Source organism: Dermacentor andersoni, chromosome 8 (assembly GCF_023375885.2).
Source record: "Dermacentor andersoni chromosome 8, qqDerAnde1_hic_scaffold, whole genome shotgun sequence".
In the NCBI taxonomy this organism is placed as follows: Eukaryota; Metazoa; Arthropoda; class Arachnida; order Ixodida; family Ixodidae; genus Dermacentor; species Dermacentor andersoni.
This window is the reverse complement of record NC_092821.1, coordinates 122,524,110-122,542,800: the sequence shown is the minus strand read 5'-3', so window position 1 is coordinate 122,542,800 and position 18,691 is coordinate 122,524,110. Positions and strand designations below refer to the sequence as shown.

General features: G+C 45.3%; 1 protein-coding gene and 1 long non-coding RNA gene across 6 annotated transcripts in view; one reads left to right on the top strand and one right to left on the bottom strand.

Moving 5' to 3' along the window:
• Positions 1–272: 272 nt before the first annotated feature.
• Positions 273–18,691, bottom strand: part of LOC140219863 (uncharacterized) — a 478,555-nt gene continuing 460,136 nt past the window's right edge. The window contains exon 2 of the long non-coding RNA XR_011896126.1: positions 273–437. This is a non-coding gene — a long non-coding RNA (uncharacterized lncRNA). The remainder of the gene's footprint in view (positions 438–18,691) is intronic.
• The window catches only part of LOC140219861 (uncharacterized), a 31,556-nt gene continuing 17,606 nt past the window's right edge, over positions 4,742–18,691 (top strand). Inside the window, exons 1-3 of one of the 5 annotated variants that reach the window (XM_072289888.1) lie at positions 4,746–5,347; positions 5,800–6,006; positions 11,748–11,966. In XM_072289888.1, coding sequence (XP_072145989.1) covers positions 5,317–5,347; positions 5,800–6,006; positions 11,748–11,966 — 457 coding nt within the window. In that variant the 5' untranslated portion in view covers positions 4,746–5,316. Of the gene's footprint in view, positions 5,348–5,799; positions 6,007–11,747; positions 11,967–18,691 lie in introns of all 5 variants that reach the window. The other 4 variants (XM_072289891.1, XM_072289890.1, XM_072289889.1 and 1 more) reach the window with 4 other exon arrangements.

The following is an 18,691-nucleotide window of genomic DNA, read 5'->3' as shown; positions in this document are numbered from 1 at the left end:
GGATGATGTGATAGCGCTACTATGCTCTGAGTATATTGTCTTATGCGAAAATTCGTGACATACAAGTCTGAGAAGTGCCGCTTGAAGCATTGGTGCTTGCTCTTTCTCCTTCTATTTCAATTTTGCTGCATGTATATATTTTACCAGTGCACCAGTACAAAAGGTTCAATGCTGTTCCTTAAAATGCTCATGAGGACTTATCATGATAAATTCCTAATATAAGTGGTTTAGCTGAGGAAAATACAGGGATACAAGCATAACTAAACAAGGAATGTGGGTAGGAACACTTTATTTACAGCAGACATGTTTTTGATGAACTGCTGTTATACTGCTAAAATCTGTGCTTTTAATAAAGGTACACTGTTCTGTTTTATCACTCCATGCCAAGTGGAAGTATCCTGTACTGGGAAGTCAATCCAATACATGGTATGTTCAGTCTGTGAAAATAAAATGTTTTAAACATTAACGTTAAAAAATCACTCAAGAAAATAAACATGGCGTAAGAGGTAATCCAATAAATAAGAATTGCCTTTGAGAACAAAGATGGTATAGTGAAAAAAGCCTTATTGCTCCAGCTTTTTTGTGTGCAAGAAAAGATGAAAGCGCATGTGTTCTGTCTCATTTGGTGTATGTCACCTTTTCACATACAAAGTGATGCTGTTTTAACGTGCCCAACTCTCTTTGCATATCCATTTGTCTGCTCTCACACCATAACATATACAGTTAAAGGCTGTAATAATGCATAGTTTGAATGAACCAACACAAGCTACATGTACTGTGCTGTTGAACGTGGCAATGCAAGTTAGGTTCATGCACAGCAGATTCATTTGCTATATACATTTGCTCTTGATTGTAGGCGAGATAAAAAAAAGGTATGTAAGTAAAAATTTTCCCTGATGAGCTATGCATAAGTGCGCTCACATTTGGACAGGAGCCAACTGCAACTGCAGTGAACAAGACAACTTATACAGCATTGAAAATCTAGGATCTAATTGTGCTAGAGATTTTTATTAAAGGGTATTTAAGGTGACTCATATTCAAACAGGTCTCTGCTCAGACTGGTAATGCTATGCGTCACCTAGTTTTATAAAATATGCCCTACCACTGGTCTGCTAAGGTAAGGCTGCTGCCCAGTTGCAAGTGTAAATCGCTCTTATGTATAGGGCACACTTGAGCGAAAGGTAGACAGAAATTACTGTGCCACTGAGAATGTACTTGAGGCTTCAACAAAGCAGCTAAAAGCCTCCTTGGACTGAAGCAAGAGAATTGTGTGTTTTGAGTCTAGGTGTGCGCAGCTTGCAGTTGCTCATGGGTGCTATTTAAAATATTTTACATATTTCAGCTAGTTCTTGGTTTCAGGCAAAAAAAAAGAATATTAATGTATTCTGCATCATTTCCACCGTTACATGCTCAAACCCAGGGTACCACAGGTCTGTTTTCTGATATGCGATTTCTTCACGAAAAACTACCCCTCTAAAAAAAATATTAACAGCAGCTTAACCCCAACCTCTCTTCAGAAAAGCCATCACACTGGTCTTTGAACACTAATTACACAGACTCCTTGCAATGTGATGTTATGCACGTCGGCACCTTTCAAATTAGAGGAAAATTTAATAATGGCAGTATGACATACACAACAAAGCAAAAGGATGAAACATCACACATGCTGCCATCAATGTTCATGTCTTCATTTCCATGTGGATGTTTTTAGCAGTGAATATGTCCTCATATACCTAGTGCATCACAAAAGTGAAAGGCAAAGGTCTTTGCATTCTAAACTGATAAATGTGCTGTAGTATGTTTCACCGCAATACACTGTGTTTTCCTGAGATATGCTAATAGCGGCAAGGGTGAACCTGTCACCTAAGGTCTCGGCTAACTACGGCTGACGTGTCCTGGAGTGAGGAATCTTCTGTATTGCGGTAATGCATATTCATAGTGACGAGCCAAACTGGCATGTATGGCTTTAACCAACAAAAGTTTTCAAAACATCATCCTCTAGCGAAAATCAATACGTTCGTCGCTGACTGAAACTACATTCCCGATTCATGTGAACCTTTCATTCTCGGCATGCCTCACCGCAATAAACAAATATGTTGCGGTGATAATGGTGGTCGAATGGGCTTGTGGAAACGTTTCGACAAGGGAGCGTGCCTGGATCAGGGCAACTGCTTTCCTTGGCTGTTTTCATGTATGTGAGTCTCCCCCATTCCAAACAGAGGAGAATTAGCTGGTAAGACCTCTGCCAAGCGACGTACCGACTAGCGTTTGGTAGTGGCTGGTAGAGAGGTAAGATTCTAAAAAGTGTAGCAAAATTCGGTTTCGTAAGGTTGGCTTCGCCGCAGTACAAGTATGCTATGCGATTAGACACACAATGTCTTGTGGTGAAGCATAGAAAGGGTGGATGCAAAGCAGCTTCTTGAGAGGCATGCTGATCTCACGGATAGTTACGAAATTTCAAGCGTGCGAGTGAGTACATCGCGTTCGGTGGTCTCCGAGTGACAAAATGACTGACTGTGTTGTAAATGGGTGACGACACTAGTGGTGCAAGTGCATCATTTCACATTCGAAAAGTGCTCTTGGCTAAAAACACGTTGATTTGAATATGTCCAAAGCTTGATTTGCATATGACCAAGGCAGTGGCACAGGAAACTGCGAATGGCGTAGCTATTTTTCAAGAACTCAACAGTTCAGCAAAAAAAAAAAAATCACCGCCCATGCACTCCGTAACAAGCAAAGCTGAAATGTGCGGCCTCGGTGTTTATCACTGGGTTAATCCCGATGGTTCATTAAACGACAGCTTGACAGGGCTTCCGGATGCTCAGTACGCAGTTGCTGCTTGCGCTCAGCTGCATGAGCCTGTGCTTGTCCCCAGGCTGCAGCATGGGCACAGTGTAGACGAGCTCGTTCTCGGTTCTGCTTGCGGCACTGCTGATCAAGAGCTGCCTGCTCCTAATGAGTATGTATGTCGCGTTAACTAACCATTTCCGAGCCGGGGAGAAACTGCTGCACGCGCGCTCGGCTGCAATGGAGAGCAACGACGTCACTACTGGCTAGTAGTGACGATTAGCTGCGCTGGTTGGCGCAGCTAATTTTGGCTAATGGCGCACTTGACTTGGCTAATGGCGCACCTCTCTCTCTCTCTCTTTTTTCATGCATGCGCATGGGGGGGCTACGCCGGGGCTTTCGGCGTACTGTCGACAGACAAATCGCCTAGCCATATACAGCTTCGCTGTGAAACTGACCCACCCGCGTGAACATTTGCTTACGAGGTGGACGAAACAATGGTTCAAAGCCTCACAAGCACGTCCGAAATAGCTCTGAAGGTCTGCCGGTACACTTATTAGGCGCCTCGGCGGGCGTAATGTGACAGGTGACGGCGGGTGCGCGTGTACATCATTAAGGAACACATAATATATATGGCCCGTGACCGTGGCCCTTTTTCACTTTTGGCATGCTTTATTGCACTACTGCTGAGTATGGTTCACCGCTAACACACATCTACTGCAGCGAAGCTGACTTTAGGAAGCCGATTTATTCAGCTTATCTCACGCGGTAGGTCCGCTTACGAGGCTTAGCAATGTTTAACCATTCTAACTGCATTAATTTCTTTTGTTCTTTTTAACTTTCATATCACAGAGACCCTGCATCACGCACAAGCAGGGTGATGCCGCGTCTTACATCCATTTAACTGCGTTAGGAAAGCGTGTATGCAGCAGGCCGGCCGCACTGGCTCTTGTTGGGAAACTTCAAGGATGCTCTTCCGCGCAGTGATGGCATTTGTCGTATTAAAGAGAATGCAGGTGATGGGTAAATGAGCTGCAACAAAGCTGTAAAAAAGCAGTAACAAAGCTGTTCTAACACCACCTCGCTCGACCGAGACGGTCTTAGAAAAGAAACATGGTTTACACCGACGTCACATGCGATTGCTACTGGGATAGGTGCCACCATCTTCAGGTACTGAGCGGAACCGCGGGGTGTTAGATACGGGACCTTTTCACCAGACCACATCGAATCACGTCGCAGCTAATAAGGAGCGCAGAAGCACATCTACCACGTTCTCGAGGCGCGGCACGTGCAAACAAGTTGGCGGCCCGCACCTGGAGCTACTCGCTGCTTGACTCTTCCCGAAAGTGTAGCGGGAGCCTGGCACTGTTCCAGATAACGTGGGTCCTGAGGCAAGACGGCTGTAATGCACCGTGAAGCCCTGGCAGCAATCCCCCTATCCGCCTTTGTGAAGGCAGTTGCAGATCGGGAAGGCAATACCGCAGACAGAAGTAAGCCCTCGGACAATTTGAGCCCAAGGAGCGACCCTCTGCGCCGGGTGTGACACATTCGCACGGGCGCCTACCATTGGCCGAAAATGACGCCACCTGAGCGGGCTCGCCGATTGGCCAAAAATGACGTGACTTCGAGACACCGAAGGGGTTAAAAGCTAGAGACGGGGAGCATCAAGGGAGCTTTCCTTCATTCATCTCTTTCGAGCTTCTTGCCACGGGCCGCAGCGTCCGAGTTGCTGCCGGCCTGTAATGACTTTATGACTGTTAATTTATTTGTACTCTAACTGTAAATAATGTACATAAACCTCCAGTTTTCATCGCAAAGTCCTCCTCAACCTCGGCCAACTCCCGCGCCCAACGGCAAGGTCCAAAATCTGGGGGACAGCAATTGGGATTGTCCTCCAGATCCAACAGGGGGCAGAGTGCTAAGCTACAAGGGAAATGGTTAGGTCTAGACGCGAGTGCTACCGTCCGTATTTCTGTTCCTGCGCGGTGTCATCATGCATATATGAAGAAGACCTATGGGCCCTGGGTGCCAGACGACCTAATTACGCCACTGCTCGCAGTGCTACCTATCCTGAAAAAGACACGGTATGCGAATATACGTATGAGGCGTAAGTAAACGTTCTGGGTCGCTTTTGTCTGCTGTGACGTTCGCAGCAGTAGGGTGGCAGCAGTCATGGCCCGACTTTCAGTAACTGTAGTCAACGTAAAGCCGTTGCTTTGTGTCTACCACTTATTTGTTCAAATGGGACGGGTGCACCTGCGCTACGGGTGAGATAATATTATATTAAACATGTAACTTAATTACATTATAGCCAATAATAGCCATTCCGCAGCCATAGCTCCATCTTTTCCTGTAGCCGTGCCTGTAGCCATCCTCCAGCTTCTTCCTTCAAAATTCAAAATGCTCTAGCTTTACCGCAGCAAGTATGTACATGCTTCTTATTCGTTGTTGTTGTTGTTGTACCTCGCGTACAAAGGCATCGTGCAGTCGTACCATCAACACTGTAGAAGGTACAGTTTCCCTTCTCTAATGTGCTACCGCAACGCATCTGGAAAAAAAGGTGAGAGTAAAGCAGTATGGAGGGGCTTTAGGTGAGAGCACTTCTAGGAGTTATGTACGATGGTATTGTACGATTACCTGTTATTTTGCTAACACTTGTAGGAAAGTTTGCGAATTCGTGCGGTATAAAATGATCTCAAAATGCGAGCTAGCGCGAAACAGTTGCCGCCGTCTCGCAGAGATCGCAGATCCACCGATTCGTGCCTTCGATAAGCACTGCTGCAGTTCCTTTGCACTGTCCTTAGTTGAATCAATAGAGTGTCGCTGTTAGTAATGTGCAACCCGCTTGTTTTACGTTGCGATGTAAAAAAAAAGGTTGCACCTCCTACGCGCCAACACATACATATGCACTGAACTGTTAAAATTGCTTCGTGTGTCTCTTTTTTATCCATATTTATTCTCACGTTCTCTGTGCTGTAACAGGACTGCAATCACTCCAATTATTTTTTGCAGGCGTCACAAATGCGATGAGCCTGGCTGAAAGTATCACTGCCAAAACGGCATCCCACGCCCCTTCCATCGTCGTCGGTCAGGTCGAGGTGGGCACACAGTGCAGCTCGCATGTGGCTGACAAGTCTGTTGGGTGCTCCTTCAGAGCAGGCAGCGAGTCGAGGAGCGTGCAGACTAAAGAGACCGTGGATCAGTCATGCTCCACTACAGGTGGGCAGGGACTGGCACTTCTCTTACATTTGCTTGATTGTGAGAGTTTGTGATAAATAGCCATGTCTGCCTGCTTGGTGCGAACTGCCCAAGTGTGTATGACATTCCGCTGCTGAGGACATATTAGCTGGTTTGTGATTCTTGTCTACATTCTGATTGGGGGCAGCACGCAAAAATACTACCCTGTTGAGCACACTGAAGCACCTTAGGTAGTAGAGCTTAATCCAGAGCCCTTTTGCCCTGGTGTAGTTATAGCCCTTACAATAATGTTAAACCCAGTGAGTCTCTTAGTTATGCCTAAATCAGTGTATTACTGTAAAAACGTGAATTTAAGCCTCACTCGCATTTATAACGCATTTAACTTGGCTCTACCACGAGCGATTCGGTTATGGAATGAGCAATGATAAATTCAGACAACTACTGAACCTGCAGTCTTCATCATAACAAATTTATTCATCTGTACATATGTCATGTCATATAATACGTGTCACACATGGACCATGTCCTTTCTATTTTTTTCAATTTTGTTTGCTTTATGTGCTCGGGCTTTGTACGTTATTTTGCGAGAGTGTTGCATCGCTTTTTATGTTACCGTGAACTGTACTTTTCATTCCTTTCCCGACAACTCTTTGTTTGATTTAGCATTTTTATTTGTTACACTGTTTTGCAAGCACGTGATCATTATAAGTATTTTTAGTGCTCATATATCTGTTTTCTCTTGCCATTTGTTCATTGACGCCCCCCTTACTCAATGCTCCCCTTGGGGCCTGTAAGGTACTTTGAAATAAATAAATAAATAAATAAATAAATAAATAAATAAATAAATCAACATGGATTGTAAGTTAAACCCTGTGTTTGAAGGGAATAAAATTCAAACAAAAGTCTTGAATGCAGTAACATACGTTTTTAACAGTATGCTTATTCATTGAGAGGTAAAAACTGCACGGGAACTCTCGGGATTCTTGTTCTGGGACAGTTTTAAGTCGCGACGTCCCACAGCACGTGACTAAACAGGTTTAGGCATGCACAACACTGCCATCAGGGAATGAGTAGCATGTACTGGAAATCTGAGGTGCACATCAGCTATCACTTCAGCTGACCTGTAGTTGTCTTCAAGGGACTGCTGGCCATACACCCTTTTCAGTCCTCTACTGGTGATAGCACCTTCACGTTTCTTGTGCAGTGTTTGCAGACTGCAGTGGCTGACAAGGCCTCTTCCATATTACCAATTGATCTGATTGGATAGTTCTTCCACAGCATGCTTGATACAGTGTGCTAAAACGTCATCCACCTTTGCCAATGCCAATGTGAAAAGTCAAGACTTTTCACTTCGAGAAGCGAGACACTAGTGAGCAAATTCAATTGCCTTTGCAATGAATTGAATCTGCTGTTATCAGCAGAACTCGTGCATGGTGCTCACAGAGAAATTCCACCACAGTGTCTTCACACTGCCATCAGGGTGGTTGTTGTGCAACAAAGGTTCCAGTGAGAATCAACACTTACACCGTTTCTATTTCAGTTTACAGAAACCAAATGGTGTACTGCCACAATCCTCCGGTATGGTTCCATCCGTTTTATCACGTTGCCTGCAAAGGCAGCAATAAAGTCAATCCCGGGGATGTTATTTCTGCACCCCTAGCAGTATTAACACATGTTTTCACAAAGTTTGCAAAGTTGGCGTGTTGGCCACAGTAACGACAAAAATATTACTTTCTCCATTTTGACAAACACAAACAAGAAGGCTTCTTTATTTTGGTTGACAACATACATGGCAAATACAGGAAGATTGTGCTCAATGTATTTTGCGACACCTGACTAAGGCTAATGCTTATTATTCCTCGTCTCCCTAATCCTCTCCTTGGTAATTCAGGTGCATGCGGTTGCAGCAAAAGATTCGCAAAATGGTTCACATAATGTTCACATGGCACTAAGTGGAATTCTAATATGTTGTTTGTCACAGCATAATAATAATAATAATATAGTCACCAACTGATTTTTCGGACACGCATTTTCCGGACCCACCCAAACATTCGGACTTTGCCACTGTACCGCAACGCGCTCTATAGAGCCCGTGTATAACAACTTGGAGTACTTCTCCATCTTTGATCTGCAGTCAGGTTACTGGCAAATTCTGATGCACGAAGACAACAAAGAAAAGACAGCGTTTGCAACCCCAGATGGTCTTTACGAGTTCGTTATGCCCTTCGGCCTCTGCAATGCTCCCGCAACTTTTGAGCGCATGAATAACACTGTTCTGCACGGCCTGAAGTGGAAAACATGCTTGTGCTATCTGGACGACATCATTATTTTTTCATCGACATTTGCCCAGCACCTGCGACGTCTGGACAAGGTTCTCACATGCCTCGCCAAGGCTGGTCTTCAGCTCAACACCAAAAAGTGCCGTTTTGCAAGCAAGACAATCAAGGTGTTAGGTCACATTGTGAGCAAGGATGGTATTCGACCTAATCCCGACAAAATTTCGGTGGTGCTTTGCTTTCCTCGACTAGAAAAGACAAAAGAACTGTGCACTTTCCTTGGCATCGCTTCCTATTTTCGCCGATCTATACGCGACTTTGCCTCTATAGCTGCTTCTTTACACAACCTAATTCATTCTGGTGCTCCCTTCGTGTGGTCACCGGACTGTGAATCTGCCTTTGACGAGCTGAAGGGCGCCCTCACATCTGGACTTATCCTATGTCATTTTGATGAGACTGCACCCACAATCTTGCACACCGACGCTAGCGGCCATGGAATTGCTGTTTTCCTCCAGCGAGACACCTCTTTGCGTGAGAGAGTCGCTGCATACGCCAGTTGCGTACTCACATCTGCTGAGAAGAACTATACCGTCACCGAGCAGGAATGCCTAGCTGTCGTTTGGTCTGTCCAGAAGTTTCGCCCTTATCTCCACGGCCGCCATTTTACCATTGTTACGGACCATCACGCCTTACGTTGGCTCTCAACACTCAAGAGCTTGTCAGGATGTCTTGGTTGCTGGATTCTTCGTCTGCAAGAATATGACTTTGAGATCACCTACAAGACTGGTAAAAAGCACCAAGACACAGACGCTCCTCGCTGCCCGCTTCCTACAGCCGCACTCATCGATAACTCCGCAACCACCTCCAGGGACGCAATCCCCGACATCTCTTCAACAGCGATTTCGTCCTTCGCTACTCTTGACCACCTCACTTCAGACGATCATGAATCATTTTCATCTCAACAACTTGCCGACTCGTACTGTCGACGTATTATAGACCGCCTTCGTAGAGCTTCGCGGCCACCTAACGCCAGGCTCTGTCGACAGCTGGCACAATTCAAGCTACAAAACACCGTGCTGTACCGCCATATCCATCATCCTGATGGACAACGCTGGGTGCCCGTACTGCCTCGCTGCCTTCGTGCTCGTGTCCTTCAGGCCTTTCATGATGATTTGACTGCTGGCCACCTTGGCATCCAGAAAACTTACGACCGCATAAGAAGCCGCTTCTACTGGCCTGTCTACCAGTGTGGCGAGATATGTCTCTTCCTGCGTCATTTGTCAGCATCGAAAGCGGCCAACATCAGCTCCTGCTGGGCAGCTACTACCGGTCTCATGTCCTGCGGAACCATTCGAGGTTGTTGGCATTGATCTCTATGGGCCATTTCCCATGACTCCCGCCGGTAACCGATGGATAGTTACAGCCGTCGATCACCTCACGCGCTCTGCCAAAACAGCTTGTGTCAGTTCTGCATCTGCTTTCGAAGTTGCTACCTTTATTCTTCAAGCCATATTCCTGCGTCACGGCGCCCTTCGTGTCCTTCAGAGCGACAGCGGATTCTTTCAGTACTGGTAGGCAAAGTGCTCAGAGCCTCTGGCACAACTCGCAAGACTACTTCAGGTTACCATCCTCAGACCAACGGCCTGACTGAGCGGTTTCGTCGAACGCTCTCTGACATGATAGCCGCCTACATTCAACCAGATCACAGAAATTGGGACGCAGTTTTGCCATTCGTCACCCTCGCGTATAACACCGCTGTTCAACGCACAACCGGTTACTCGCCATCCTACCTTGTTTATGGCTGTTCACCCAGTTCTTTTCTCGAACGTTTCTTTCTTCTCTGCCCCTGTCAGTCCATCTCCATCTTCCTGCGAAGAATATGTTTCCCACCTTGATCATTGTCGCCGGTGTGCCCGCTTCAACACCGAAGCTAGACAACAGGACCGCAAGGATCATTATAATGCATCTCATCGCATAATTTTCTACCAGCCCAGCGATGAAGTGCTGCTCTGAACACCAGTTCACAATCCTGGGTTGTGCGAAAAGTTTCAGTCCCACTTTATTGACCCATACACGGTCCTGGAAATGACTTCTCCCATTAATTATCATGTGACCCCTGTTGTTCCCTCAACTGACCGTTATAGCCGCTCTACCGAAGTGGTCCACGTTTCTCATATGAAGCCCTTCACGCGGTGTTCCCTGTACCCTTAGCCTGCGGCCAGGATGGCCGCTCTCACGCGATAGAAGTTAATGTTGGCATTTATTGTGCACTTCTTCATCACCTGTATATTATCATCATCATGTGTGTGCCCTTCTTCAGGTAGAGTTGGAAAATTCCAACCCTACCTGTACGGCTGCCCCTTCGACATCGTTACAGATCACCATGCTCTATGTTGGTTATCGACTTTAAAAGATCTGTCTGGCCGCCTTGCACGATGGGCTCTATGGTTACAAGACTTTGACATACGCGTTATTTACCGGTCTGGCCGTAAACACACTGACGCGAATGCCCTCTCTCGGTCGCCCACACCAAGTGACATGACTTGCATTTCAGTCATGGAATCGGCGTTTTCGTTGCCTGTGCACGTCAACATGGCTGTAAAGCGACGCAAAGGTCCCTGGATTGCGGCACTTATGGATAGCATTTCTGACACTTCAACAACACGCCCTTCAGGCGCAATCCGCTGCCAAGCTTCTCATTTTGAGTTACAGGATGGTGTTCCGTATCGTCGAAATTACGCTTCCGATGGCCGCAAATGGTTATTAGTCATCGCCCGCCATATGCGCATAGATGTATGCTCCGCTCTCCATTCAGGCTCGCAATGCGCCCATGCCGGCCTCTTCAATGCGTGGAAAAAAAAGAATTTTATGAAAGGGACTATAATGCTTTTGCATTCCCACACGAAAGCAGTCTTAAGTGTCTCTGCCAATCTTTTTAATCTCCCAGAGGTATTACATATATTTTTCTGGGCTTTCCTGAAAAGGGGCCGAGTTATATGTGTTGATGGGTTATATGGGTTATACGTTTTACCTGGCTCTTTACTCTCTCTCTCAACTTAAGAAAATGTGGCCAGAGTAAGGCATGTGGTCAAGAAGAGACCTATTGAAGTCTCATGTGAGAAATTTGTCATGCTAGTGAATCGTATGTTTTGAAAATGCCAAGCTGAGTCGAAGCTCTTTGACACTGTCCTCCTAGGGTTGCAGAAATCCATGATAGTCCTCAAACACTCCAAATCCTCCCATTTTATAATTCTTGACCGTTCTGAAAGAAATAACTTGTACGGGTGGACTTCACAGTCATGAAGCATTCAGATGCAGAAATATTCAGTAAATCATAAAGAAACGCTAGGTGTAATTTGTTCCATCATACCTGAAATCAACTTCAAGACCTCCCACATAAAGAAAAGAAAAAGCTCATCATTAACTTTGGTATCAGTTATATATTCTTTTTCCTTTCATAATACTACTTTTGTTTCATTTGTGCAGCATCGAGGCCTTCTATTTCTCCATCAACAGCCAACGGTGACAGTTCACAGCAGGGATGCCTCCGCCAAGATCACCCCTGTGACTATGAGACTGACAAACTGTTTTGTCTGGAAGCACATGCCAATGTCCATACTGGCGAGCATCTGTTCAAGTGCCACTTGTGCCCTCGAAGCTTCTCAAGAAGAGACACCCTGAAGAGGCACTTGTGCATCCACACAGGTGAGAGACCATTTCAATGTCCTTCATGCCTTCAGAGATTTTCACAAAGGTCCAAGGTCAAGGAACACCTGCGCACCCACACAGGCGAGAAGCCATTTCAGTGCCCTTCATGCCTTCAGAGATTCTCGCAAAGGTCCAAGGTCAAGGAACACCTGCGCACCCACACAGGCGAGAAGCCATTTCAGTGCCCTTCATGCCTTCAAAGCTTCTCACGAAAGACCCACATGAAAGCCCACCTGCTCATCCACACAGGTGAGAAGCCATGGCAGTGCCCTTCATGCCTTCAGAGCTTCTCGCATAAGTCCAGCTTGAACGGCCACCTGCGCGCCCACACAGACGAGAAACCATTTCAATGCCCTTCATGCTCTCGGAGCTTCTCGCGCAAGTCCAGCATGAAAGACCACTTGCGCACCCACACAGGCGACAAGCCATTTCAATGCCCTTCATGCCTTCAGAGCTTCACACGAAAGAACAACCTGACAACCCACCTGAAAATCCACCGGCGCACCCGCACAGCTGAGAAGCCATGACAGTGCTCTTCATGCCCTCAAGGCCTCTCACTTAAGAGGGAGCTTTAGCTTGGGTGCTCCTGTCTAAATACATGTAAAAAGAAAATTTGTTTTTCGTGGGAACCACTACACCAAATTTGATGAGGTTTGGTTCATCTAAAAGAAAAACTTAAGATCTAGTAACTGTTCATTTCCAATTCTTGATTTAGATCATCAATTTTTTATTAAAAATTGGCAAATATAGAAAATTTTCAGAAAACAAAACTATAAAGTTTACAAATCTGTAACTCAGCGAGGAAAAATATCGCACTTCTGTGAATTTTATGTTATAGTACATCTAAAGTGGACAAAATCATTATGTCACACATGAATCTAAAAACATTCAGTAATATGGAAATACAGCTTTTTCAGAACCATTGTACACAATGTAACACATTCACGTAAGATATAAATTGACATATTGAATTTGTATGCTTTGAATGATCTAATGGATGTCGTTTACAGAGCCGCGATATCTGTTTTTGATGCAGAGCTATTAATTTAGAAACATTGTGTCTAGTTTTTTCGATCTCTCATATTTTTGAAAATCCTTTTCATGAAATTTGGGCCCTTAAAGAAAATTCTGCTTCCAACAGTCACTAGAATTTAACTTTCTCTCGCAAATGGAACAAATTTCATTAAAATTAGTCCAGGGGTTATCTTGGAAAAGCGTTTTTGCATTTTACATGTATTTGAATATGCCCCGTCACAGTTGGGCCCTAGCTAAGGCTTCCTCTTAAGTCCACCATGAAGGCGCACCTGCAAACCCACACGTAGAGGAAGCCTTTTTAATGCCCTTCATGCACTCAAAAATTCTTGGTGAAGAGTGCTGTGGAGCAATACCTTACAGGCGATCGACCAAACCGTTGCGCCGTCTGCTCCAAGTCCTTTGTACAGGCAGGTTACTTGAGCAGACAGAGACAAAACACAGTACCATGATACTGTAGAGTAGGTCAGCAGCCATGTCAAACTAGTTTCAATTAGAAATCTATATACATGGAGCAAACAGCAGAGAGTACTGCATCAGATAACACGAGTCTCCCCATATGCTCTTAAAGGGGTCCTGAAACACTACTTCTGGGTCACCATATTTGCTCAGTATCTATTCTCAGAATGTCTTAAATAAAGAGCAAAAGAAGTGATGAAAATCTACCCACACGAACCCATGTTATCACTCATAATATATTCAAGATACAAGGATAACAAGAGTTAACCTCAACCTCCGGTGGATTTTAGCTTCTCTAAATTCCACATTTCAATTTGCGATGACTTCATGTGGTGACATCAACAAATAGCAGCTGGGCATTAGCAAAAGTCTGCTCGCCACAGCTGCCAAGCTAGCTCGGCCTATTCATGGCACATCCATGGCCTCCACAAGCTGGCGACTGAGCGCAGATGGCATTCATCCCACCACAGAAAAAACTAATGCCATAGTAGCTGCGCAAGCACCGGCAAACAAGCAGCAGCTTCGTTCTTTGCTCAAAGCTGTAAACTACTACGGTAAGTTCCTGCCTCAGCTAGCCATGCTGGACAATTCATTGTACAAGCTACTGCGGGACAACCACGCATGCGCGTGGACAAGTGCCCACCAAAGATCCTTTGATGACATCTAAGCTGCGCTGGCATCAACCGACGTCCTGGCCCACTATGGCCCACAAAGAATGCTTCAAATCCCTTGCGACGCATCACATTATGGGGTATGTGCCACGCTTTTGCACATTTTCGCTGATGGCGGCGATCCTTTTACTTCCGCTTCCAAGACATCTGATGCAGAGAAGAAATATGGGCAGATCGAGAAAGAATCATTATCAATCATCTTAGGCATTAAGAAGTTTCACTACTATCCTTACGGACTCTTTTTCACACTGATAACAGATCATAAACTGCTGCAATCCATCTTGGGATCAAAGTCTGGCATACCTACCTTGGCAGCAGCAGGACTTCAATGTTGGGCTGTTATTTTGTCTGCCTATACATACTCCTTGAAGTTTCTACCGGCAAATGAAAAACTGTATTTTGCGCTTGTCAGATTGTCAGGTGCCCGCTGACAAAGCAAAAGAACCCATCTACTCGCTATGCTTGCGATCGATGCGGTCGCCAACAAGGACATTGCACGCGCAACCTCGGAAGACCGACTTCATTGCAGAATACTCGAGCTCACAAGTAGGGGATGGCCTAACTTCGGACGACACGGCTGACCGTGCATCAAGTACGCCTCCTTTGGGGAGTGCGTGTGGCGTTGCCTTGAAATCCAAGGACCCTGGTTCTACAAGAACTACACGACGGTCATCCAGAAATAGTGCCATTCAAAACATGGGCCCACAGCTATGTTTTATGGCATTCTATTGATGCTGATCTCAAATCTCACATGATGGAATGCAAACCTTGGCAGGAACACCTTAATGCCCCTTAAAGTGCCCCTTTGCACTCGTGGCCGCTGCTTGGAAGTGAGTGCTCATCGATTTTGCAGGGCCCTTCCGACAGACCATGTTATTAGTTGCAGCGGACATTCTTTCTGTCCAGCCGGAAGTCTGCATTATGAAAAACACAACCATCAAGACAACTGTCGGATCGTCCTCACGAAATTTTTTGCTGCTTTGGTTACGCGACAACAATCGCATCTGACAACGGACCACAATTCAGCAGAGTACAAGACTTTTGTTGACACATTGACATGTGCACATCGTCACAACAGCGCCTTATCACCCAAGGTCGAATTGCTTGGCAGACCATTTTGTTCAGTCCCTAATGACTGCACAAAAGAATGAATCAAGCACCTGTACGAAGATATCCCATGCGCAATCACCAACCATGAGATTGCTACATATCATCTTAGTTTTGTATAACGGGAACACCCCACAAATTAAGCGGAAGGAAATGTCATATATGCGATAGTAGCACGGGCTGTCAATTGCATCAGTAAGTCGAAGCTACTAGGTAGTCACATCACCCAACCGTGATTGCTTGTAAGGCTGGCATGTTTCTCTTCTGGCAACTGCACTTTTACCTCCATTCTTGCTGCTCCATGTAGCAATAAACTGTTTGTTACTGTTCTGTGTTCGTCTGCTTATTTCTTTCTAACTTCGAACTAGGGAAACATACCATCTGAATTCGATGAAACATTTGGCAGACTCAACTGTAGGTGACGTCTACGCATTGTGCAAATTGTTGCAGTATGAAATGCTGACACATGCTGAACTGGTGGGGCCCGAGCGGGTGAGGCAAGTGTAGTCTTTATTGCTGCTTTGCAAGCTCTTGTTTGCACTCTTCGAATTTGGCCTGGGTCAGCACCTTTGAGTAGGGCATTTTTTTGGGGAAGATTTGACTTGCTTACTCTGCAAGAATCACTGCAGCATGAGCATCCACATGCAACATGGTGGGGGCGCCCGAGCAGACCTAGATACGTTACATTGTTTTCCGCTTGCACAATATTTAAGAATGGTGATGGGAAACCAAAACGAAATCAAGCTGGTGGGTAATGCTGGAATACGATGCTGCCAGAGTGAAACATGATGCTCACTTCACGCCCCCATAGTCGGGAACAGCAGTGCGTTTGGGTTATTGCATATTCAAAGCCTGCACTATTCTTCCAACAGCACTATGCAACAGCTGCTGTGAAATGCATAGGTGACAATGCTTATTGCAGTAGTGTGAATGCGACATGTGACAGCCGGCGACATTTGCTAGTACCAGAATAGGAAACTAAGTGCATGCCATCATTTTCGCTTGGCACAGGTGGGCGAGTACTGCAAGGGAAGCTGCTGTGGCGAGTGCATACTGCTCTCAATTGTGTGTGCCTCACACCTTTTCTTGTTCACATAAAAAAACATTTGCAGTTTGTCAATTTGCTGAACACTAATGGCGAAAGATCTCCATTTCCGGGGACGTGTGAAAGGTACCCTGAAACTATTTTGACAGTATTGTACAAATGCACTGAGTCGTTAGGATAGGTTCTTCTGATCATTATGTGATAGATTTAATCGCTCCGCATGAAGCGTGTATATTATTATAAGTAGGGCTGTACAAATAGAAATGTTTGAGAGCCACTCAAACACGAATTGAATAGAGCCAGAATCGAATTGAATATCAATACTTTTCTCATAGTTTTCAAATAATAAGCAGCTATATTAACTATAAGGTTTTAAAAGTGTGCATTGCTACCGATCACAGCGGCGGCAGCTTTCAGCCGCTTTGTCACCATCTACGTAGTGGGAACCCATGACATCAGTCGAGCAAACTATCCGATTGATTACTCACGTTGTGTCATTGATAATTGTTCTAAATTTAATTGTGAACTATCGTTTGTAATAGTTAAAATGTTAGTTAACTTGTTTCTATAAAAAACATGTAACAGAAGGAAAGTACAGGAAAATTTATTGGTACGCTCAAGTATTTCCGGCACACAGAAAGTGTCGTCCGCTTGCGTTACAGCTTGCTCTGTGTTGCTCTGTGCCGTCCGGCTGGGAGCGTGGTTGCCGCGAGGGAAAGGGAAAACGGCGTTCGGATTGAAAATTTCAGACCTTTCCGCTGCGTGTAGTGATGTAATTGTTTGCAAGCACGATTGTTAGCACGAATTGTATGCTCTGCGCTTGTCAGCTCATAATGGCCAGACCTGTTGAGGGGCCTTTGAAAGTAAACTCAGCTGTAAACGATACGTCCCTTGCCATGCTTTTTTATAATCGGTCCACAGCAAGGGAGCCCATGTCTCTTGCACGTGAGGAACCTCAGCGAAGAAATGCGTGTCCTACTTTTAGAACACCATCTAATGCTTCTAGCGAAGCTTTCATTGTTGCGGCAATGGCAGCTTGTGGAATGTGACGTCGTTGGTTGCAGTCGCTAAGCGTGCTCTTGAGATTCACATTCAAATGCAGTTCCTTGAACTTCGCTCAATGTACTGCTGCCCGGAGTTTTACACTGATGCATCAAATTCACAAGCCTGATGTCAAGCATGTCTTATGCAGCAGGCGGTCCATCCTTTTTGGAGTCCAGCATTCTCCTTTGGCAATCAAGTATATTTACGGCTGAAGCTTATAGATTATTGCCGGCTGTGAAATACGTCAATTAAATCTAGAGAAGGCAATTATATTTACACTCTTTAAGCATTGTCAAGGCTTTACTATCGCTACAGAACATAAAAATTACGTAATTATTGACCTTTATACACTCCTGTGCACTGTTTATGCAAGTGATCAATTCTGTGTGCCTGGGCACAGAGGCATGTTGAGGGTAATATGCTCGCCAATAATATAGCCACATCCATGGCTGTTCCTGCCATAGGTTTAAAAAGCTTTCATTCGAAAAAAATGAAGACTATTGAGAATGCTTGTGGGACACCCAAACCTCTAATAAATTTAATCTAATTAAAGCACAGTTAAGCAGTTCCCCATTAATAAATTCACGACAAACCGATGTGCTGTTATGTTAGGAAGAATAGGGCACACATGCTGTACACACAACATCTTGTTGAATGGTGACGAACCTGCTGCATGTGGCAGATGTGAAATGCTGACCGTCATCCATGCTCTTGTGGAATGTTGGGAAGCAGAAATTGACGGGAAGAAACACTTTCCCCTGAGCATACCCGTAACGTATCCCATTACACCCAGCATAGTTTCTTGACAAAAACCCCATTAGTTGATACCACATCTCTTTTAAATTTTTTCACTGACGTTCTTACATTGCATATTGACACGTGTACTTATATTTATCGGGCAACTACGTTTCACCGCCTAACAAATGTAATCGCACAGCGTGGGACGTGCCTGCATGTATCCGAAGTTTCTCGAAAGTTATCGATGCTTCTATCCGCTGTCTGTTGTCGCCGAACCTTATGTTATCTGATTTCATCACCTGACGCGAATGGTGTAGAACTTTGTGGAAGGCACGCGGGTCCGAACGATTAGTCTGGAACATTCGACGACTGCTGTATAAAAGCCCACGCACTTGACCCGCTGATCAGATTTTCGACGATCGCCGACTGTGTTCGCCGCTATCGTTGTGCTATAAGTGTAGCCTGTTTTGTGGGCACAGGTTCGCCCAATAAAACGCTCGTTTCCTTAATCACAGTATTGCTACTGTGTTCTTGAACGTCACCACCATGTGACATCTGGTGGAGGTGCTTGTGCATTCATGTACCGAACGCCCCCACAAAGCCGCGATCCAAGCCCGAAGCCCGAG